The 21,541-nt window shown below is 54.9% G+C and overlaps 3 protein-coding genes across 7 annotated transcripts; 2 read left to right on the plus strand and 1 right to left on the minus strand.

Moving 5' to 3' along the window:
• Positions 1 to 1,316: 1,316 nt before the first annotated feature.
• LOC309577921 (C-signal-like) lies at positions 1,317 to 7,129 on the plus strand (the record flags this gene model as incomplete). Its single annotated transcript, XM_082290213.1, has 6 exons — positions 1,317 to 1,575; positions 2,062 to 2,113; positions 5,571 to 5,758; positions 6,129 to 6,287; positions 6,586 to 6,696; positions 7,016 to 7,129. Exons 1-6 carry the CDS (start codon positions 1,432 to 1,434, stop codon positions 7,127 to 7,129), a joined length of 768 nt encoding a protein of 255 aa, XP_082146339.1. The 5' UTR covers positions 1,317 to 1,431.
• Positions 7,130 to 7,796: 667 nt separating this feature from the next.
• LOC309577918 (C-signal-like) lies at positions 7,797 to 13,375 on the minus strand. Of its 2 annotated transcripts, none has more exons than XM_082290210.1 (7): positions 13,133 to 13,375; positions 9,725 to 10,047; positions 9,356 to 9,407; positions 8,964 to 9,151; positions 8,493 to 8,651; positions 8,274 to 8,393; positions 7,797 to 7,984 (listed from the first exon to the last, which is right to left on the minus strand). In XM_082290210.1, exons 2-7 carry the CDS (start codon positions 9,869 to 9,871, stop codon positions 7,871 to 7,873), a joined length of 780 nt encoding a protein of 259 aa, XP_082146336.1. In that variant the 5' UTR covers positions 9,872 to 10,047; positions 13,133 to 13,375; the 3' UTR covers positions 7,797 to 7,870. The 2 variants fall into 2 exon arrangements, with proteins under 2 accessions (XP_082146336.1, XP_082146335.1); XM_082290209.1 differs by having other exon boundaries at positions 9,725 to 12,170.
• A 59-nt stretch (positions 13,376 to 13,434) lies between these two features.
• On the plus strand, positions 13,435 to 20,928 carry ACD (ACD shelterin complex subunit and telomerase recruitment factor). Of its 4 annotated transcripts, none has more exons than XM_082290206.1 (15): positions 13,435 to 13,494; positions 14,048 to 14,177; positions 14,407 to 14,531; positions 15,082 to 15,172; positions 15,703 to 15,782; positions 15,980 to 16,024; positions 16,558 to 16,592; positions 16,847 to 17,010; positions 17,216 to 17,321; positions 17,443 to 17,523; positions 17,927 to 18,058; positions 18,600 to 18,698; positions 18,939 to 19,645; positions 20,175 to 20,248; positions 20,418 to 20,928. In XM_082290206.1, exons 1-15 carry the CDS (start codon positions 13,436 to 13,438, stop codon positions 20,476 to 20,478), a joined length of 1,989 nt encoding a protein of 662 aa, XP_082146332.1. In that variant the 5' UTR covers position 13,435; the 3' UTR covers positions 20,479 to 20,928. The 4 variants fall into 4 exon arrangements, with proteins under 4 accessions (XP_082146332.1, XP_082146331.1, XP_082146333.1 ...); XM_082290205.1 differs by having other exon boundaries at positions 13,470 to 13,926; XM_082290207.1 differs by lacking the exon at positions 17,927 to 18,058 and having other exon boundaries at positions 13,470 to 13,926.
• The last annotated feature ends 613 nt before the right edge of the window (positions 20,929 to 21,541 follow it).

Here is a 21,541-nt window from a genome sequence, read left to right on the forward strand (position 1 = left end):
ATAGCACTGGGATCTCGTAGCCTGGTCTCATCTCTTCCCTGGTGCACCCTTTCTGGCCCTGGGCTGGGATTCCAGAGCCATGAGCGTGCCTGTGCTGCTGTCCTTGGCCGACATCAGTCAGCCCTTTCCAAAGGTCACTCCCTTGCTTGGCACTGGCCTGTGGCCATTCCTGGTCCTGCTGCCCTCTTTGCTTGTTTCTGCTGTTTCCTTCCCGAGGAGCCTGGAAGGAAAAGAGGAAACTCCAGTCTTATGGGTTCCTAATGGGAGCTCTGCTCTGGATGCTGCTGGCAGAGCAGGCAAGTCTGTGCAGTGCAATTGTTTGTGCAGGTGATTACACCTGCAAGAACGTCAAGCAGGTCCGACTCCAACACCATCCAAATCCACGCCCAGCACGCTTACCTCTCATGGGGGCCATAGTCTGTCCACCATCATGGAAGGAAACATCACTGCTTCCTCCCCGTCATGCTCTGTGTCACCTGAAAGCTCATCTTCTGAACATGGTCGCCCTTCACCATCTCCCAAGTGTTTCTTTGGTGATTGCCAAATGTGGAACCACTCAGCTACTTGGGGAATAGAGACTTCTCTCCCCCCTGCCAGACTGAGCAACAGGTATGTCCCACTGGGCACATCCAGCTGGGATGGACCCACCCCCACTGCTTCCCTCTTCTTTCTTCCTTTCCCGTTGCCCCAGTTCTTCTGTTTCAGCTGAGGCTTTTTACATGGCAGCTCTTTGCTTCTTTTAACACTTCTGCATCCTAAAAATCCATGGCCCCAGGCTGGCCTGAGTTGCAGGAGCTTTGGCTTTACAGGCACTTCTTGGGTTTATAAGCCAGCATTGTCCTCCAGCAAGGAGGAAGGTGATGAATGTGAGCTTGAAGCCTCAGCAGTGGGTGGTCGAGGCTACAAGGGAGTGGGGGGTCCTTTTCTGCTGGCTCCTGGATGCTCTGGGAGAAAGTGTTGGCAGGAGTGGAACTTGCAGCATACAAGCTGCACTCCCTGTGATTTCCAGGCTGGGCTTTGGATTAGCATCCCCGAATTCAATCATCCCAAACTCACCCCCAAAACTGGGAGATTGCCGGCCACAGCCAGATTTGAACCTGTTTTCCTTTTCTTGGTAGTGCTCTTCCAAGCCTGTGGAAGAGGTGGACCCTTCTGCTGTTACAGAGACTCTGGGAGCTGGAGCTTTAGAGGAGCACAGTGGTGGGAATCTGGGCAGTGCAGATGACACGCAGCCCCATGTGCCAAATGTCAGGGAGCCCTTGGTCCTCCTGGGACCCTGGCTCTCTTTGGGGCAGGCAAGGGGCCAGGTGCTGGCACAGTCCCCATCCCCGTGGGTGCCCAGAGCCACACCCTGGGCTGTACCTGCTCCTCTTCACGCCAAGCAGGCGGTAATCCTGCCATGTGTCACCGCCCGGCGCGGAGGCTGCGGACATGGCTGCGCTGGCTCGGAGCGTCCTGGTGACAGGGTCCAACCGCGGCATCGGACTGGAGCTTGTGCGGCAGCTCGCCGCCAGCCCCCAGCCCCCCCAGCATATTTTTGCCACCTGCCGCGACCCCAAGGGTCCAAGAGGGAAGGTCAGTGTGGGCAGAGGGAATGGGATGGTGCTGAGCCAGGTGGGCAGTGGGGATCTGCAGTCCCCGCAGCCCTGCTGGCTTTGCTGCCCTGGCTGGGTAGCCCAGCAGTGGAAGCAGGAGTGCTTTGGGGGTCTCATGACCTCCCCAGCCCCCTGGATAGGGCAGCACCCAATGTGGCTGGGTGGGATGTGGCTGGAGAGGCAGACATGTCTTCAGCACTCACTCCTGGCTGTGCCAATGGCCAGCCAACCCCTTTTCTATGCTGGGATCACTCAGGATGGGGGGCAGTTCCTAAGCCCAGCAGCATCATTCTCCTGCCGGCTGTGGGGTTGCTGCCCTACCCCATCCGCTGGGAAGAGGCCTGTGCACTTTCCCCAAAGAAAGCAAAGCCACCCTGGCTCGGTGACCTGGGAGCAGGAGGGGGACACCTGCCTGTGCTGCTGGTGGCTTCTAACCTCCTCCCTTGCTCCATCACTTTATTTCCAGGCCCTGCAAGAATTAGCTGCCCAGCACGCCAGCATCAAACTGGTCCAGCTAGGTATGGAGCAACCTTTCTCCTAGCACCTAACATTGCTTCCAACTCTCTGCTGACTTCACAGGTGGGACCAAGGGCAGCTTTTCCAGGAAGCTCTAGCCCTGCCAGGTGGGGAGGGATCCATGGGGAGGGATCCATGCACACCTGAGCAAGCTTCTCCCCCCAAATTAAGCTGTGCTCTGGCTGGAGCAGTCAAACTGGCTTCAGAGGAGGCAGAGGTGGGTCCGGACACCTCAGCTGAGCATGTTTCATAGGAAAGGCATGACATCTCTTCCCAAAGATGCCAAATATAGTTCCCAGGTTTTGGGCTGGGACACATGGGTTCACAAAGTGAAGCAAGGCAGAGCACAGTAACCTCCTGAATGGTTCTTAAGTAGGAGGGTTGGTTTGGGATCTGCTTGGAGGTGGCCATGGTCAGCATTTCTTTCAGGTAAAAAAGGGAGAGAGAAAAAAAATAGCTAAAAATAACACATGTGGGAAATCTGACCAGCCTGGTATCCCAAGCTGATACTCTGACCCAGAGGCACGGGATGTCCACAGCCTGGACTGGGGTGATGTCCTCTTGTCCATTCCCTGCTTCCATGGAGGTGGGCCAAACTCAGTGACCTTTTCCAGCAGCATTTAGAAGAAGCACGAGGCAGCAAATGGACCTAGAGAGCATAGGAACTTGGGGGAAAAAAGGGAGAACAGTCAGGCTGGCATTTGGAGTTGGCAACATTGGGGTATCTACAGGAAAGAAGCTTCCAGAGTGCTGGACAGGGACAGGGTCTCGCCGGGAAGGAGAGTGATGGGTGAAGAGTGGGGAGATAAGGAGCACCAGGCTGAGGGTATGTCTCAAGGAGACAGAGGTTTCCTGTGTTCCCCTCTGTTTGAGAGAGTGGGGGCTGCTCACAGCTGCTTTTGTTAATGAAGAGTTAAAAGAACATCCAAATCCAAAAGAAATGTTTTGGGAAAGTGCCTGCATCAGAATTGCCATGGCGCTAATAAGTGAGGTGGGAAACAGCCAGAGCTTCTAAATACTTTTATTTCATTGGAGCCAATAATAAGAAAATTGAATCAAAGCTATACCATATCAGTACCTACCTACCTATTTATTTGTTTAAAAACACCTGAAAAGTTCAAGTAACTTCAGTTCAAATTCAGTTTTTTTAATATTTCTTAGAAAATAAGACATTCTTGAATTCAGGCTTTACTACAAAGAGGCAGCAATCTCTCTTTTGCTATTAAGCAGATTATTAAAGTAAAACACTTTATCTGTAATAAAAAGTAAGTGAGCTGTGAGTCCCAACTGGCAGTACCTGATGGGAAGAGCATGGCCAACATAAAAGGGACATCTCAAGGGTCTGGCCACTACATTAACAATCCTTACTAAAAACATACACTCCAAGCCCCAGACAATCAATAAAGTCCCAAAGTAAGCTTAAAAGTTCTGAAATATCAACAGCAAGAAGGCATTTTTTTAAAAAAGAAGCTGCTTCAAGCGCTCTTGCTCTATTTTAGGGAAGGGTTGTCTTCAAACAAGTAACAGGCATGGATTTTTCAGAAAGGAAAGCTTAAAAAACCCCTCAAAAATATGTCAGATCTGTCACTTCTTTTCATTCTCTTTCTTTCCCACCCTTATTTCTTCCAGGGAGACAAGAGTTTGTTATTTCAGCAAATTTAGGGGCTAAGAACTAAAAATGTGTTGGTCCCACATGCCTTGGAGCAATGACTTAGCTAACCCAAAAAGAGCAGTTAATCATTCACCAGGCGACCAAAAGATCCATCACATGTGACAGAACCTTGAACTTCATCCCATCATTATCCAAAGAGAAGTAACTCCAAAGTACTCTGTCATTTGTCCTGCAGCTGGACATGCAAGATCCTCTCAAATCCCAAGGCTCCTTCCGTTCACAGCAGCCCCACAGCAGATTATCCCATGGTATTCCCCTCAAATATTTTCAGGACAACTCTACAAAGGTCTGCGCTGCACTGCGCAAGGTAGCAACAAGTCCAATGCCAGTCACATACTTGCTTACCACCATAAAGACATCAGGCTAGTTAAAAATGCCAGGAAAAAGGATTTTTCTGCTGCCCATCAGTGTACCGAGTATTCCAAGAAAGAAATCATCAGCCTTGGAAACTTTGCTAAGTCACTCTTGCCTAAGCATGAGAACAGAAACCCAGCTCAGGGGCCAAAGTGTTGCAGAAAAGGAATCTAGCCCTGCAGTCCCCCACTCCCAGCAGGCTCATCACATTGGCATCTGCAAAAAACAGGCACAGAAATGTGCATGGGAACAAGGGCACACTCCAACCTGTCCATACACGTGAATATTCATGATTTTAAGGGCTCTGTGGTATACCTGAGGTATTAAAAGGCAATATATGAAGTTTAATGTTGGCCTAAACAGCCCATTTCACATCCTGAAGGTATTTAGATGACCCTTTTAAACAAACTATGGCCACTTCCGTTGGTGAGCATCCAATAGAGGATGTAAATCCTAACAAGCAACCCTGACAGCTGGACACAAACTTAAAAATATACCACTTTTATTGCCTAAGTCAGAAAAATCCTGCAGCTAAAGCATGGCAGAATTTCAAAAGCTATACCAATATTTAAGAGAAGAGGAAGGCACTGGGGATGCTTATCCCTGTTAGCCCAATTTCAGTTGTGTCTTGTTGCTTGAGAGGGGTTGTCCCCACAACTTGGACAGTAGGGATGGGGAAGTTCAGACTCAGAGCCTGCAACGAAATGCTGCAGGTTACATCCCAAATCTGTGATTACTTGTACTCACGTCAGCTCATCTGTCAGCTCCAAAACCTTGTGGGTAACAGCATGAAGAAAAAAAATCTAAACAGAAGAAAAAGGGACAAATTTTTGCATACAAATGACTGCAAAACTATGGGAAGTTGTGCTGTGGAAGATTAATTTAAGCACAAAGTGTTTAAAGAGGCAAAGATAACTTGAAGTTTTCAGTCAGAACAGTATAAACCAGAAAGGATCTTTGTGTAATCTAATAAAATGAATGTCCCTCCTCTATGTTAACAGCCCCTGTAGCTGCTGTGCAGTACAGGAGGGCTTGACAGAGTTTGATTTTTTTCCCCAAAGAGAGTATCTGTCCTTAAAATGTGCCCATCTGTGTTGGCTCCCTGTGGAAATAAACCTGGGACTCTCAGTGTGCAAGGACCAAGCATCCCTTGTACGATCATAAATTTCTTGAATACAGAAAGCAAATACAGACAGGTTTTTCCTACCAGGAGCTCCCACATGACCCAAACTGAGTTGAATTAAGGTTTAATTTGGCTGAGGCTGCAAAACCAAGAGGTGAGGACAAACTGCTGCTCGTTCCAATGTGCCTAATCTGCTAAATCTGCTGCATCCTTTCTGGATAAGAAATGCTGATTCCAGCCACAGGACAATTTCCAGTGGGTGCTGTGTGACCCATCAGAGCTATCCTCCACTTTGCTTTTTCTCTGGCAGACACAGTGAATTTGCCCAGCATCCAAGGGGCCATGCAGGCTGTGGGGTCTCATCTGAAGGACCAGGGCTTGAACCTGCTCATCAACAATGCAGGCATCAGCTCCCACGCCACACTGCACTCCCTGGACTCGCAGGAGATGCTCGACGTGTTTGCCACCAATGTGGTTGGGCCACTCCAGGTTGTCAAGGTATTTCTGGACCTTTTGGGTTTCTCCTGCTTGGGAAGATGTTTCCCAAGGGGAATAATGTCACCTCCATGGATCTCCCATGCCCACCCAGAGGAGCTCAGCAGTTTAGCCCAGCCCAGCATCCCCCGTGCTTTGTCTTCCCCACCTGGAGCTCCTGCCTGCACCGGGATGCACCAGGCTTGCTGTACTGGCTCACTTCTTCCCCAGGGAGGGGAAAGGCCCCTCCTTGGGGCATCTTCCCCATCCCCTGAGCTTCTGCCAGGAGTGTCTGTCCAGCTGCTTGTCAACAGTCTGTGACAGAGCCCTCCAGGATGGTCCTCAAGTAGTGGGTCTGTCACATGTTAATGGAGTGTTGGTGTCTTTGCATCAGGAATTTCTGCCACTCCTGGAGCAGGCGGCGAAGGGCGTGGGGAAGGAGGGTCTGAGCTGCAGCAGGGCCGCTGTCATCAACATCTCCAGCAAACTGGGCTCCATCGGGCTGTGCCTCGGGCTGCCAGAGGCCCCCATGTACCCGTACCGGGCCAGCAAGGTGAGGTGCCAGGGGAGGTGTTGAGGATGCTGTGCCAGGCATGGTGCCTGTGGAGGGGAGGGAGCCCATGGGACACCCCCTGCCCCAGCCACCCACCCCTGCCTGGTTCTCCCAGGCAGAAGCACAGAGACCAGGACAGCAGCAGCCGGGACTGAGCCCTTCTGGCAGGTCATACTGATGGTTTGTCCCAGGACCAAGTCCCATTTCCCACCTCCACAGCCATTCTGTGGCTGGGAAATGTCCCCTCTCCTGCCCACCCACTCCCCGGGTTGTGCTGGCAGGGCTGTGCCTCTTCCAGGCTGCCCAGAACATGGTGACGAGGTGCTTGGCTGTGGAGCTTCAGGACAAGGGGATCTTGTGTGTGGCCATCCATCCTGGCTGGGTGAAGACTGACATGGGCACAGAGAAGGTACTGGGCTATGCAGGGGAGGGTCGGCAGGACCCCCACTGTATCCCCATGTCTTGGGGAGGGCAGGGGCACTTGGGGGATGTTGTGGGATGCTGTGGGCTGCCAGGCCCATCTCCTGAGGCAGAGCAGGCAGGGAGCAGGCAGCAAGCTGCAATATTCTGAGTACATGGGATAGCCAGCCCTGTCTCCCCAACACAGGCTGGAGAACAGAGGTGTGGCAGTAAGGAAAAATATCTCCATGAGCACCATGGGTGCTGCTCCTGGGCATGCACCTCCCCAAGAGCTGCTCTCTGTGACAGCCCATTGTACTTTTCTGCAGGCACCGCTGACAGTGGAGCACAGCGTGAGGGGCATCCTGACCGTGCTGGCCAGCCTCTCACAGGACACCTCTGGAGCCTTCCTCGACTGGGAAGGGAACAGCGTGCCCTGGTGATGGACAGATGGACGGCGCCTCTTGTCCATGCTGCAGCCTCTGCTCGTTGGCTCACCACTCTGCATGGTCACCCCACTCACCCTCAGCCCTTCCCACACTGCCGGAGAGAGGGAATTGCCTTGGGAAATAGCCTCTCTCTCCTTCCCTACCCCGCATGTGCCCCTGTGGTCCCCCTGTGCCCCCCATCTCTGTAAACTCTGGCAGCTGATGCCTCTCTGCTCCACCTCCACACCCAGTCTCAAACCTCCCATCCAAGCCTGGGGCAGGATCCCTGTGCTCTGCCCGAGCGCTCTGTGTCCCTCTGTCCCACCTGTGACCAGCCATCCCCCAGCTGAGGGGAGAGGGCAGCTGATCCCTGTGACCCCCAGCCCCTTGGGCAGCCCAGCCTGGGCAGGGGAAAGCCAGTCCTGCAGGGGCTCGGAAGATCCCTCTCCTCTCAGCAGAGGAGCCCTGCTCCAGCTTCTCCTCTGCCTCCTGGAGGGGAGGTCTCCACAGGGCAGCCACGGTGCCATGGGACCTGCAGGTTGTCGCTCGTGGGGATGCCAGTGACAGCCGTGGCTCGAGGGCAGCTGTGGGCACCACTGCATCCCAGGATGAGGAGTGGGATATCTGGGAAGGGGCCATCCCAGGAGTTGGCAATGCACAACAGAGCTGGGGGTTCTCAGCAGGAGTTTATTGAGGATGTGGGACAGGGGGGAGCAGTGGCACAGAGTTCTGCTGCCAGGATCCTGAACTGGTGTCTCACCAGGGTATGACATTCCCTTCCCAGTCCAGGAAGGTGCCGGTCTCCTTCTCAGAGAGGGAGGAGAGGACCTTCAGCATCCCTTGCACGCTGTCATCCACTGTCACAGGGGGCTGTGGGGCAGAGGGAGAGATGCAGCCCATGCCCAAGGCCTGGCTGAGGTCCCTGGAGCAGCTGCAGCCAGGGGAAAGAGCTGCTCCAGGGCAAAGGGAAAGTTGACAACCCCAGGGAGAGGGGCTGAACAGAGAACCGAGGGATTGGGGGCACCCAGCACCCAGGACCAGGATAGGAGGAGCTGCCCCAGTAGCAGGTAAGTCATGGCCAGGGGCTCAGGACAGCAATTCCCACCCATGGAAAGTCAGTGCAGAAGCTCTGATGGACCTGCCCTGGGAGAGTTCCTACCGTGTGTCCAGCAGAGCTGCCCATGTCAGTTTGCACCCAGCCGGGGTGGAGAGCGACGCAGAGGACGCCGTGCTCCCGGTACGCCAGGGACTGGCACTTGCTCAGCATGTTCAGAGCAGCCTGTGGGGAGACAGGGAGGGGACGGTGGTGGGAGAGGAAGGGAAGCTGCCAGGGGACCCACAGCTGGGGAGGGCAGGGGAAGCAAAGGTGTGACAGTACCTTGCTGCAGCGGTATGAGGTGGCTTGTATCACGTCCCAAGTAAAGAAAGAAGAAAAGGAGCCACCAATGCTGGAAATGTTGATGATGGCAGCCTTGCTGCAGCTCAGCCCTGAGCCCGGGCTCCCCTGGGCAGCCTTCTTCAGCAAGGGCAGGAACGCCTGCGAGGAGACAAAGGGGACAGGAGCACACACGGACATGGCACAGGGCAGGGGAGCAGCTCCTTCCACAGTGGGCAACAGACACCAGGACTGGGTCATCCTCCCTCCTCTTCCCAATGTCCCAGCCTGCCAAGCTCCAGCTCCTGAGCTCCAGCCCTTGGCTCCACGAGCTTCTCATCAACTGAGAGTCCATCGGGCTCCAGAGCAGTGACAGGAGCCCCTCCCACTGGCCCTTCACATCCTCTATGATGTCCAGCTTGTGGACGTGGGAAGGGATCCTTCTGGAGCTGTGCTGTAGTGCTGGGGACTCACCTGGCCCATCAGCAGGGGTCCAGCCGTGTTGGTGGTGTAAATCTCGGTCATGTCCTCCAATGTCTCAGAATCAAGTGTCTTAGGCTTGATTATTCCAGCGTTGTTGATGAGGAGGTTCAGCCCAGAGCCCCCCAGGTGCTCCCCAACCTTGGCTGCAGCCGCCTTGATGCTGGCGGGGTTGGTGACTTCTGCAGAGCCGACACAGGGGAGGTCAGAGCCTGCGTCCCCATGGTGGAGTCCCCTCTGTTCCCCACAGGCAGCAGTGCCCGATGGCCCCACAGGCAGCAGCCCGTTGGCACAGCTCCCTCCCAGCACAGGACTCGCAGGGTGTGCCCGGCCTGGGTACCCGCCAGAGGAACTGGGGCAAAGGATCCCCACCTCGAGGCACCTACCGAGCGGGATGATGATGACGTTGGGGTGCTTGGAGGCCAAATTCTGTAACTCCTGTAACAGAGGGCACTGTGTAGGCACGGAGAGGCTCGAGGAGCTGTGCAAAGGCTCAGCCTTTCCCAGTCAAAGCCCATGCCACTCCTTCTCTGTCCCTGTACCACTTTGTGCCCAACACCCTGCTCCAGCTGCCACATCACATAGGGCTCTGTGCCTTCTATACATGCCATGTGCCATTCTTCCCTCCACACATCCCATGCCCCACTGGTCCTATGGTGTCCCAGCCCAGCTGACCAGTGCTGCAGGTGCCTGACTGCAGCTCCAGCCCCTTGCAAACACCATCCCTGATCCAATGTCCCCCTGCCCAGTCTCACCTGCGCTCTCTGTCCCTTGGGGTCCCGACAGCCTGCAAAGATCCACTGTGGAGGATTTGGCATCCTTAGGAAATGCTGGACAAGCCCCAGTCCGATGCCCCGGTTGGCCCCAGTCACCAGAAGGGAGCGGACGTGGAGCCCTGCCATGCTGCTCCAGCTGTGGTTGCACTGCTCTTGCCTGGACTCTGCCGGTGCCTTTTGCTACTTGGTTATCTCGCATGTTCCCATGAGGACTTGCACCAGCTCGTGGCTCTCGGAAATTCTCTGCCTGCACTTCAATCTCTTGGCTCTGGTCCATATCCATGATCCACTTTTCCCGGTGGCTGTGAAATGACGTAAAGGGAGCCGAGTGTCCCGCCCAGGCAGGGAATGCCCTGGGCTAGGTGTCTGGAGTGCTGCTTTGTGTGCCTTCCGTGCTCTACCAAACCTGAGCCGTTTGGTTTTCAGGGCCAGCACTATCCCTGTCCTTGCACCAAGACACTCTCTCCCACCACCTCCCTCCCTCTTGGCATCCCAGGCCTGTCCCTCCCCTCACCCAAGGTCAGGCAGGCGAGGCTGGACTTGCTGACTGCACAGTGCAGTTTGTTGGCCTTAGTTTGTACAATGCCAAAGCCAGGGCTGGGGATGGAGCAGTCAGGACAGGTGAAGGTCCTTGAGGATGGAGCAGCCAGGACAAGCAAGTGTTCCTTGGCCACAAGAACAGACTAAGAAACCTAGAAACCCTCCAGGACCGCTGGGAAAAACCCTCCAGGGCTGACCAGAGTGATCCCTTTCCTCAGAGTCTGCTCTAACAGCACCTACAATATTTAAGTGTGATAGAAGGATAATCCCTGCCCCATCCCTGGAAGTGTTCAAGGACAGGCTGCACGGGCTTCTGAGCAACCTGGTCTAGTATAAGGTGTCCCTACTTGTGCAGGGGGGTTGGAACTAGATGGTCTTTAACATCCCTTCCAGCCCAAACTATGGCTCTGTGATCCTATGATAAAATTCATTTTTGCCCCCGGGTGTGACTTTGCTGTGGCTGGAAGCCAGGGCTGTGCCCAGGCACACGCACTGCAGGTGGACATCCAGCCCCAGGGTGGCCCAGGTACTCCCCAACTCTTTCCTGCAGCAGAGACTGAACCAACTGATGGACTGAACTCCCAGGGAAGCCTCTGACTAGTGGATTCAGGAGCTTTGGGACAGGCCTGAGGATCACCGAATCACACAATCATCCCCCAGGAGCTCCTGCTGCATCTAAAGTCAATGGAGAACTATGACCTGCATGTTTCCATGTGTCCCCACCCTGCAGGGAGGGTCTGGGCATCCGATGGATGATGGATGGATTGAACTTGGTGATCTTAGGGGTCTTTTCCAATCTAAATGATTTGCTGGTTCTATGATCCCATGGCCTCCCCAGTTGGTTCCTTCTGCAGCATCACCCAAACTACACAGACCATTTGCAACAGTGGAATGTATATATTTAATATAGTTTAGAGATGTTATGTAGGTAGCTTAAGGTAATTAATAACCACTTATCCAGGATGTGATTGGGCAGGATTAGGGGGCATAAGCTTGTGGAACCTCTCCTGCTCCAGCTGGAGATGCTGGTCCAAGGACTTTTGCAACTGACAATGATGAGCTGTCATGCTCAGAAGATCTGATCCTCCATCCCAATGCAACCATTCCAAATAAATCAGCTTTTGTCTGTAAGAGCAAACCCTGCTTCTGTGTGCGTGGTGAGTTGACCCTGGCTGGATGCCTGGCATCCACCAAAGCCGCTCTATCACTTCCCTCTGCAACTGGACAGGGGAGAGAAAAAGTATAACAAAAGTTCATGAGTAGAGATAAGGTCCAGGAGAGATCACTCACCAAATACCGTCACAGGTAAAACAGACTCAAATTTGGGATGTTAACTGAATTTGTTACTAACAAAATCAGAGCAGGATAATGAGAAGTAAGATAAATCTTAAAAACACCTTCCCTCCACCACTCCCTCCTCCCCAGCTCTACCTCCTCCCCCTCAGCAGCGCAGGGAGGCAGGGAATGGGGGTTATGCTCAGTTCATCACATGTGTTCCCTGCTGCCACTCAGGGAGAAGAATTAGAGTCCTTCCCCTGCTCCACGATGGGGTCCCTCCCACAGGAGACAGTTCTCCATGAACTTCAACGTGAGTCCATCCCATGGGCAACTGTTCTCCACAGACTGCTGCAACATGGATCACTCTTCCATAGGGTGCAGTCCTTCAAGCACAGCCTGCTCCAACATGGGTCCTCCAGGGCCTCAGGTGAATCTCTGCATCCCTGTGCCCTTCGCAGGCTTCAGGGGCACAGCTGCCTCACCATGGTCTGCACCATGGGCTGCAAGAGAATCCCAGCGCCTGGAGCATCTCCTCCCCCTCCTTCTGACTGACCTTGGTGTCTGCAGAGCTATTCCTCTCACATGTTCTCACTCCACTCTTCTCTGGCTGCAATTACATCTACACAGTAACTTTTTTGTTTTGTTCTTAAATATGTTATCACAGAAGTGTTACCACCGCGGCTGAAGGATTTGGCCTTGGCCAGCAACACATCCATCCTGGAGCTGGCTGGCACTGGCTCTGCTGGACACGGAGGAAGCTTCTGGCAGCTTCCCACAGAAGCCACCCCTGAAGCCTGCCTCCCCCCGCCCCCCAAAACCTGGCCATGCAAACCCAACACAGTGTGACACTTATATCCTTATATCCGTCTGGTTGTGCCACTTCACTGCCCTCAACGCCAGTCCACTGATGGAACCACAGCCTCTGGCGCAGGGATGCAAAGGCACTGACCGCCCTGAGTCACAACTGAACCGGGTGAGAGGAGGAATTTGCCATCCCTTCAGCCAGAACACTTCCCAGATTGCTTGACAGATTTGACTGAGTGGCTTTAATACCTTAAGATGAGACAAAGGATGGGCAAGGCTGTTGTGGCAGGATGCTTCTTCCCAGGGGCAACCATCTGGGGGAGACCCTGGGACTACCTAGATTTATTGGGGTCAAAACTAAAGGAAGGAATGTAAAAACAAGGTAGAGTTCCAGGGATGCTTTGGCATCACGTGTGAACCACAGAATGGGAAACTGCACTAGAGAGTTGGCCAAAATATGGGGAATCCTGGAATGACTGGGGTTGGAAGGTACCTGTTGTTCCAACACCACGCCATGGGGAGGGTCACCTTCCCCTAGGCTCAGAGCCCCATCCAAGCTTGCCTTGAACATTTCCAGGGATCGGGCAGCCTCAGCTTCTCCGGGCAACCTGTGCCAGTGCCTCACCCCACTATCAGGGAAGAATTTCCTCCTCATATCTAATCTAAACCTGCCTTTTTGCAGTTTGAAGCCATTCCCCCTCATCCTATTACTCCGCGCCGTTGTCCCAAGTCCCTCTCCAGCTCTCCTGTAGGCCCCTTAGGTACCGGAAATAGCTCCAAGGACTCCCCGGATCCTTCTCTTCTAGAAGGGCACGTGTACGCTCAGGAAAAGCGCCTATGCCGGGGTTGGGCACAGGGATAGGGCGGGGCGTAAGGATGGGGACTGGGGTGAGATGGAGGGATGGGATGGGGATGGGGATGGGGATGGGGATGGGGAGCGGGAGCGTGAGCGTCGGGAGCTGGGACCGAGCCCCGCGCCGGCGGTGCCGGGCCCGGCGGGGCCCTCAGCCCGCCCCGCCCCGGAAGTGGCGCTGCCGGGCCCCGCTTCCTGTTCCGGGCCCCGCGGCCATGGCGGCGGCGGCCGCTCCGCCGGGCGGGGCGAGCCCGGGGCTGGCGGCGGGGGAGCGGTGAGGGGGGCCGGGAGGGGGGTCAGCCCTGCCTGCTCTCAGCCCCCGCCTGGCCCAGGCCCGCCTGTCCTCATCCCCCGCCTGGCCCATCCCCTGCCTGTCCCCATCCTCTGCCCGTCCCCATCCCCCGCCTGTCCCCAGCCCCAACCTGTTCCAGCCCTTGCCTGTCCCCAGCTCTTCTCCCTTTCACAGTTCAGAGAGTTCTAGTTAAGATTTGGTCCCAGGAAAATAGTTATTGGGTGATAATAAACCATATGGAAAGAGGTAGAAATAAATGTCCTGTCCTGTGTGGGAGACTTGCAGAAGGCCGAACACACTCCAGAGCTGCGAGTGTCCCCCTCCACTGTCCGAGCAGGATGCAGCAGGACCTGTGTGCCCCCAGCAGCGTGGCTTCCTCAACACAATGCCCTTAGGATGGGTCCTTGCAGAGAAGTGGGTGCTTTGGGTGGATTTGAGCAATCTCCTGGATTTGTGGCTGTGCTTGGGGTGCAAAACCCTCCCCAGGATAGTGGAACACTGCTTATGGCTTGGTGTCTTGTCTCTTCTCATGTAGTCTTGTGTGTGTGGACAAGAATGTGGCTTCTCCCAAACTCTACGTCCTGGAGCCGTGGATTGCTGACCTCTTGGTGAATTACGAGCAACTGGATGAGCGTGAGAATTTCTTGGCTGGGCAGGTGGTGCGGGTAGGTACCCAGAGGGACTGTCCCAAAGTGCTCCAGCAGCCTTTGAAATCTAAATTCTGGGAATCCACAGTTCGGTGGCTGTGGATGTGCAACTCTTCCTCCTCAATGTCTCTGCTTCTAATTTTTTTTTGAGAAGGAAGAGCTTGGTGTTGTGACCACTTTCTCGGTGAGGCTTGTTCCAGGTCTACAAATAAGAGTTCTTTTTTTTCCCTCTCCAATCTCTTGACAGGTCTTGAGTGACACAACTGCTCCTGACCAGCCTGGGGTCCTCCAAGATGCTGTCGTGCAGGTGTCTGATGGATCCTCCTACATCCGTGTGGTCATTACACCTGAAGCTCTGCAGGCAGAGGAAAAGTGGGTTCCACCGTGGCTTGGCATGGCTGGGACAGCAGTTCTCCACAGCTGCTGTGAGGAGCTGGGGCTCCTGCCTGGTCTTGTTTCAGGTTGTGTTAAGCTAAAGCAACCTCAGGGTGGGAAGTTGGTGGGAAAGAGCTGCTAAGAGAGGAAAGCTGGAATGCCCTTGTTCTGGTGTCCGCTGGTTGGGATGGGCAGGGATCCATGGCAGAAGCTGTGATGCCATTAGAAAGGACTGTAGAGCCCTTGGGTTTTGTGAAAGGAGCCAGAGCATTAACCATGGGAGCCTGGGCTGCTCCTTCAGTGCTTTCCTCCATTTCCCCATTTGGACACCCTTAAACTGGTGGGGTGCTGGTAGCAGCAGCAGGAGGAAGCTGCTCTTAGGCAGGAATTACTGAGGAATAAGGAGCCCTTGGTCCCCGCTGCTCAGGCTGAGACATGTTCCAGAATGGCCCGGTGTGGTTGGCAGAGCTGTTGTGGGAACCCCACTGTGTGTTGGGAGGGGTCCGGCTCCGCTCTTCAAGGCATTCCTGCTCTGCTCCTTTTCCAGCGCCCACCTGCAGCTCAGGCTTTCCAGCCTTAATTGCAGAATTATCGTCCTGCAGAAGTACACGGTGTGTTTTCAGGATGAGGCCAGGCTGGTAAGTGCTCTGAGGAGTGGAAGCAGCCTGTTTCTTCACCTTGCTGTGCTTCCTGCACTTTTGCCTGCTTCCAGCTGCTGCCAGGAGCTGAAGGCAATGGGTGGTAATGGGTGGCCTTTCATCTTCATCTGCAGCTCCTGTGGGGTCTGTGGCAGCTGACCTGGGCAGGGGTGAGCCCTTGCTGGGGATGGGGTGCATCTCCAGGGTCACCTGACTGTCACCACCGCATGTTGGGCAGCTGCAGAAGGCCTGCTTGGGCTGGTGGCAGAGCTGCCCACTGTCCCCTTGCAGGGGTCAAGAGGTGTCCCCACAGACTCCCCTGGGCTGCCCCACCCTGGCAGAGCCATCAGCTGACACAGGAAGATACAAACTCCCCTTTGAAGGGGGGTTTTCCTTTTTGAGGGGACCTTCTCTTAGACTGGAGGGTTGGTGGCAGAGCTGGGGTGAGTGTGGGAGTGCTGGCTGGCCCCAGGGAAGGCGGGGCAGAGGTGGGACTCAGAGGTGCCTTACGGGCTCTGTCCTCCCCACAGGAAGACTGCGAGTTTTACCTCACGGCCCAGCAGTTCATCGTGCTGCCCATGCAGAGGCAGAGGATGGAATCATCTGACGGGTACGGCCCCTGGGATGGGTGGGTGGGGGCTCTGCTCAGGGCGCTTCCTCATCTTCCCACAGCAGCGCTGACCCTGGGAGTCCTGATGTGACCTGCTTGTGGCGGGGACCTTTTGAAAGAGGGATTGTCTCCATGGCAAGGGAGAAGGAAGATGGGGATTTGGAGGGAATCAGTAACTGGCTTCTCTCTTGCTGCAGGAACCAGGACCCCGCTGTGGTGAAGAAGATAAAGGAGCTCTGGCTGTAAGTGTGGGGCTGAGGGATGTATCCAGACATCCTGATGAGAGTGTGCAACCTCAGGCCGGAATTAGAGCAGGCTGGCAAGGGTTGGCACAGGTTATAGCAGCTCCTGGTTAACCTGTGTGACTCCCTGCCCCAGAACATGACAGAGTTGAGTAGACCATGAAAAATGAGATTGTGGTGACACATCCCCAGTCTCTTCCTCTGAGCTAGGAGGAAACACCTGTGGGGAGCTTGTTGCTGCCAGTGGTGGGCAGCACGGCTGCATGAGTGAGCCTTGCACAGCTCATTCTTCACCCTTGGAGATCCAGGTTTGGAGATCCTCAGGGCCTTTCATCAGTCCATCTCCAGGAGTGAGGCTCCCTGATGGCTATTCGTGGGATACTGAGCATAGGCCAGTGGCCAGATCAGCACCCAGTGGGGGGGTCCACTCCTTTCACAAGCTGCTTCTTCCAAGCCAGGGTGCTTGATCTGCAACCAAGAGCTGTGTATGCCCCAGCCCTAACCTGGCTTTGTCTTCTCTTTGGTCATTACAGGAGGAATCTCGCTGTGAGGAATGCTCCCAGCTCAGGTAAAGGGTTGTGGGGGGCATGCCATGGTCTGGCAGCGTGGGGGGGGGTCCTGGGTTTCCTCAGCTTGGTCCGTGTTAGGGTGTGGAGAAGGGAAAGATAGTTTCTAGAAGCAAAGGAAATGCAGAACTTCGGGTATTCCCACAGGTTTCAGTGTCACGACAGTCACCAAGTCATGCAGCAGAGTAAAAGTGCAAGTGAGGCTTGCCTGAGTTCACCTGTCTCCTCCACTGATGGCTGTGTGTTCTTGCTCCAGAGCCCTCCGTCTCTCAGCTGATTGATGCCATAGGACAGAACCAGCTGGAGATTTTAAAGGAAAATGCAGAGGAATGCTTGGATTTATGGAAATCCAAGGAGAAGCCAGTGACAGTGGAGGATGAGGTTCCCATCACCCAGTGGGAGGCAGAGCGCAGGAAGGAGGTCAGTTCTGTCTGCTGGGACCAGCTGAGCCAGGGCTGTGACAACTTGGGGTGCTCTGGGGGGATGGGAGAAGAAAGGGGAAGGTCGGTGGGCGGAGCTGGAGGTTTGCTGGGGAGGGAGATGGTGCTGGGCTGGCAGGTACAGGTGGGCTCCTGCATCTGCAGAGGGACTGTGCAGCAAAGCCCTGTCCCGTGTCTCATTTCAGCGCGGTGAGGATGTTTTCATGGTCCCAGTCAGCGCCCTGGTGATCCCTCCTGAGGAGGACGCAGTTGTTTGTGATTCTTCTGAGGCAGCATCTGCAGGGTACACAGGTGGGCAGTGCAGCACCCAGGCATGTGAAATGAGGGGCTCCCTAGGGTGGGGAGAATATTTCCTTTGCTCTGGGTGTGCCTCATGCTGGGGCTATGACCAACAGTGCCCCTTTCATTGCAGATACAAGACAAACAGCTCCTGGAAAGAATAGGGATGACAGGACAGTGCCAGGAGACCCAAGTGTTGTATCCCAAACCAGCTGTGAGTAGTGGGACCTCCAGATCCTAGAATGATTTGTGTTGTCAGGGACCTTAAAGACTTATCTAGCTCCAATCCCTGCCATGAGCAGGGACACCTTCCTCTAGATCAGGTTGCTCCAAGCCCTGTCCACCTTAGCCTGGAACATTTCCAGGGCTGGGGCAGCCACAGCTTCAATGGTCAACCTGTGCCAGGGCCTCCCCACCCTCAGAGGGAAGAATTTCCTCCAAATATCTAATCTAACCCTGCCCTCTGGCAGTGTGGAGCCATTCCCCTTTGTCCCAGCACTCTATGCCCTTGTCCAAAGTCATTCTCCAGCCCTCTTGGAGCCTCTTTAGATGGAAGGTTCTCTAAGGTCTCTCTGGAGCTTTCTATTCTCCAAGATTAATAACCCCAACTCTCTCAGCCTGTCTCCATAGCAGAGGTACTCCAGCCCTTGGATCGTCCTCATGGCCTCCTATGAATGCTCCAGATCCCATCCAGCCTTTAGTTTCCTCTACAGTTGGCTCAGCCCATCTCCTTGGATTGAGTGGAGGAGGTACTGGCATGGCCAGGTCTTTGGGAGACCTAGAGCAGGCAGGGAATGATCCCATTCCTGCAGCTTCCTTAGGCTTTGGTTCATTGTGCTGGGAGCACAAGAAGTCATTTTGATGCCATCACTGAGCATCAGTCTTCTGCCCTAGTGTGGGCTCCTGACTGGCTCTGACTCAGCACCAGGATGGGTTTGTGTCTCCTTACAGGGCTTGGTGTCACCAAGCTTTGCTGCAGAAGTACCTGCAGAAGCTCCGTGTAGCGGAGAAGCTGAAGGGAGGAGCTGTCCTGGATAGTGCAGGGTGCAGGAGAAGGCCTTCTTCATACCTGCCTGGTATGCCCTCTCTGGGCAGTGTCTGCCTGTCCATGGCCTGCTGAATGAGATCTTGGAAAGGATCTGACTGGAACACACCACATTTTGGGCTGGAAAGGGCTGCAGAGCTCCCCTCAGAAGCTGTCTTCCTCTGAGACCTTGTGTACAGAGGAGCCACAGAGAATGGGCAGCTACTTTCTTTGCCAAAATCAACTCTCGGGCTTCTTCACTGCAGGTGCCGCATCACCAACCTTTTCAGATAGCTTGGAGGGATCCCTGGACAACCCCTGGAACAGGATGCCCTCATTGTCTTTGACCCCAAGCTCTTCAGATGGTGAGTCCCCATGTCCCAGGGCATCCAGCCTGTCTTCCTGGCAGGAGACAGCTCCTCTCTTCTCGTTGGGTGTAGCTCATCCTGGATGCTGACTTGATTTTCCCTGGCCGTAAAGCAGTGCTGTGGTGTTCCCATTGCCCTGTACCTGCATCATTACAGCCCTGACACTCTTCCTGTGTGCCAGGGCAGGTCCCACCACCAGCTGCCTGCTCAAACTAACAGTGCTTTTCCTCTTACTAGACAAGACCTTTCAATCTGACCCTCCCATGAAGACCCAGAAAGATGTGGCTGCTGACAGCAACACCACTGACCTGTTGGAAGTGTGTAGCCAGGGCTCTCCTGAGCACTTGCCTCAGGGAGAGCCAGTGCAGACCTCCTCTCCCTCCCTGCTCTGCCCCTACAGCAATCCCAGTCTGGTGGAGATCAGCACCAGTGAGGCGGCACCAGCTGCGGAGGCAGCCTGGGATACCCTGTGCACTGACCAAGGCCTGCAAGGATCGAGGGGCTCTCAGGCCACCCTGCCCACTCTTTCTCCAGTTTTCCCAGTCTTGCCCAGCAGCAGCCTGCAGTCCCCACCTGACAGGATGCCTCGCAGGGAGCAGGCCTGCTCCAGTGGCACAGCTTCCTCTCCACATGCGTTGAAGCCTGGACTGGCTCACGCCAGGACAAAAGGAGGAGAGGCTGTGGGTGCCAAGAGGAAGCTGATGGAGGAAGATGAGCAGGCCTCCAGTGGGCAGCAGCATCGCCCAAGCACCTCTAAGGGCAGGGGGAGAGGCACAGGCAGCAGATCGGAGCTCACGAGCCCGCAGGGTGCAAAGAAGAGCAGAAAGGAGACCGGGCCGCGGAGGCGTAGAAAGGAGCTTGAGGAGGAGGAGGAGGAAGAGCAAGCATCCCCTGCGAGAGCTGGGCCCAGCTCCAGGCTGGAGCAGCACAGAGCTCCAGAGCCGGTAAATGTGAAGCAGCTGGTGAGGTCCTCTGAGGGCTGGGGGGTGCCTGGGGAGGCTCTCTGTGCCCACACTGCTGGTGTCCATCCTCAGGATCTTTCCTCACCAAGCTGGTGGGGATGGGAAGTTGAATGCAGGTGTCAGTGTAGATGGTGGAGGATCTGGGAACACTGAGGGAGTCATGAGGCAATCATGTAATCACTTAGTCTGGAAAAGACCTCATGAGATGGAAGTCCAGCCATTCCCCAGCACTGCCAAGCCCACCACTGAACCGTAGCCTGAACTGCCACATCCACACGCCATTAAATCCCTCCAGGGATGGTGAAGATGTGGTTTAGCCTGAGCTGGGTGGGAACAAACGATTGTGGGAGCATCTTCCAAGCTATCTGGGTAAAGGAAGATCAGAAGAACAGAGGGAGAGACACCTAAATCCTAGGGATTTTCCTGGGGTTGTTGGGCTCTCAGGCTGTGTGGGGCAGCGCTCTGGGTGCTGTGGCTGGGGCGGACCCATCTCACCCCTTTGCTTTTGCAGTACGTGGAGAGACCACCTCAGTACCAATACGAGGCACCGAGCCCTGAGCTCTGCCAGCAGATACAATCTATCAGGTCAGTGCCATATCAGCCATGCACTCTGGCTGTCCCTTGTCCCTGCAGTGGAACTCACATCCCTACAGTGAGTCCCCAACCTCTGCCTTACCCTTGTCACCAGCTGCCCCAGTGGTGTGTCCATAGCTGGGTCTCTTCTCACCCTGGCTCCTCCTGTCTGGTTTCTCAGGATCTCACAGGCAATGCTGAAGTGGGCATGCTGGATACTGACTGAGGAGGAGGATTCCTGAGCCCAGCTCATCTTTCATTCCTTTGTTTCTTCAATGGGTCTGTCAAAACACTGGGAAGAGTGGTTGGGGGAGGGATGTGGAGACACCAGAACCTCTGTGCCCCAGGGGACTGCTGAGTGGGCTGGCCTGGCTGCAGAAACCCTGGTTCCAGGGGTGGTGGCACACGACCTGTTGAAAGCCAATACCCTCAGTGCCAAGAGGGGAGAAAAGCATTCATTCAGGAATGCCTGTATGTGAGCCAGCATCCCTCTCCCACCTCTTCATCCTTTCCAAATGCCTTGGCCCAGCAAGTGGGGACAAGAGGTGATCCAGTGCCACCATAGTAGCGATGGCAGAGGCCCCATGACCCGATCCTGCTCCAAAGGTACCCCAGGAGCTTGGATGGTTTATTGAATAGTTTAGGTAGGGTCCTGCACTGTTTGTTACAAAAAATAATCCTGCAGGGTTATGCTGTAGAAATTAAAAATAAAAGTTGTATATTTTTTAAATACACAGCTCTTGTATTAAAAAAAAAAAAAAGAAAGAAAAAAAAAACAAAACAAAACAAGCATCTTGGTTTGTCGTAAACATCCGTGTAAGGAATGCGTTTGGTCCGGAGCAGAGGGCAGCACAGGAGAAAGCCACTGGGGTGTCAGGATCACGCTGGTGCTGTCAGGGAGCTGCGGGGATGGAGCTGCGTGCTGGAAGGCGGTGGGTCGTGGTCCCGCTGATGGAAGCCTGCGTCTGGCGGGGGCTGGAGAGAGCGGTACCCCCTGGGGTCAGGAGCTGGAGTGGTGAAAGTGCCTTGGGAACGCTTCCTAAAAATAGCTGGCTGCCTAAAATCACCGGCTCCCCCGCTGCAGCCCACAGCGACAGAGGGCATTGGGGACCACAACACCACTGGATGCATCCTGCAGGCTCTGACAGTCCCTGGGCATCCTGGGCGATGCTGGTGGCCCGGCTGTCCCCATGGCGAGAATTGGGCGATGCCATCATTGACACATCCACGCCAGCCCGGTGCCCCGTGTACCCTCTCCGCACCCCAGCTGCCAAGCACCCCGGCACGGCGCACTTGCTTGCAGGG

Source organism: Coloeus monedula (genome assembly GCF_965178545.1).
Source record: "Coloeus monedula genome assembly, chromosome: 13".
Classification (NCBI taxonomy): Eukaryota; Metazoa; Chordata; class Aves; order Passeriformes; family Corvidae; genus Coloeus; species Coloeus monedula.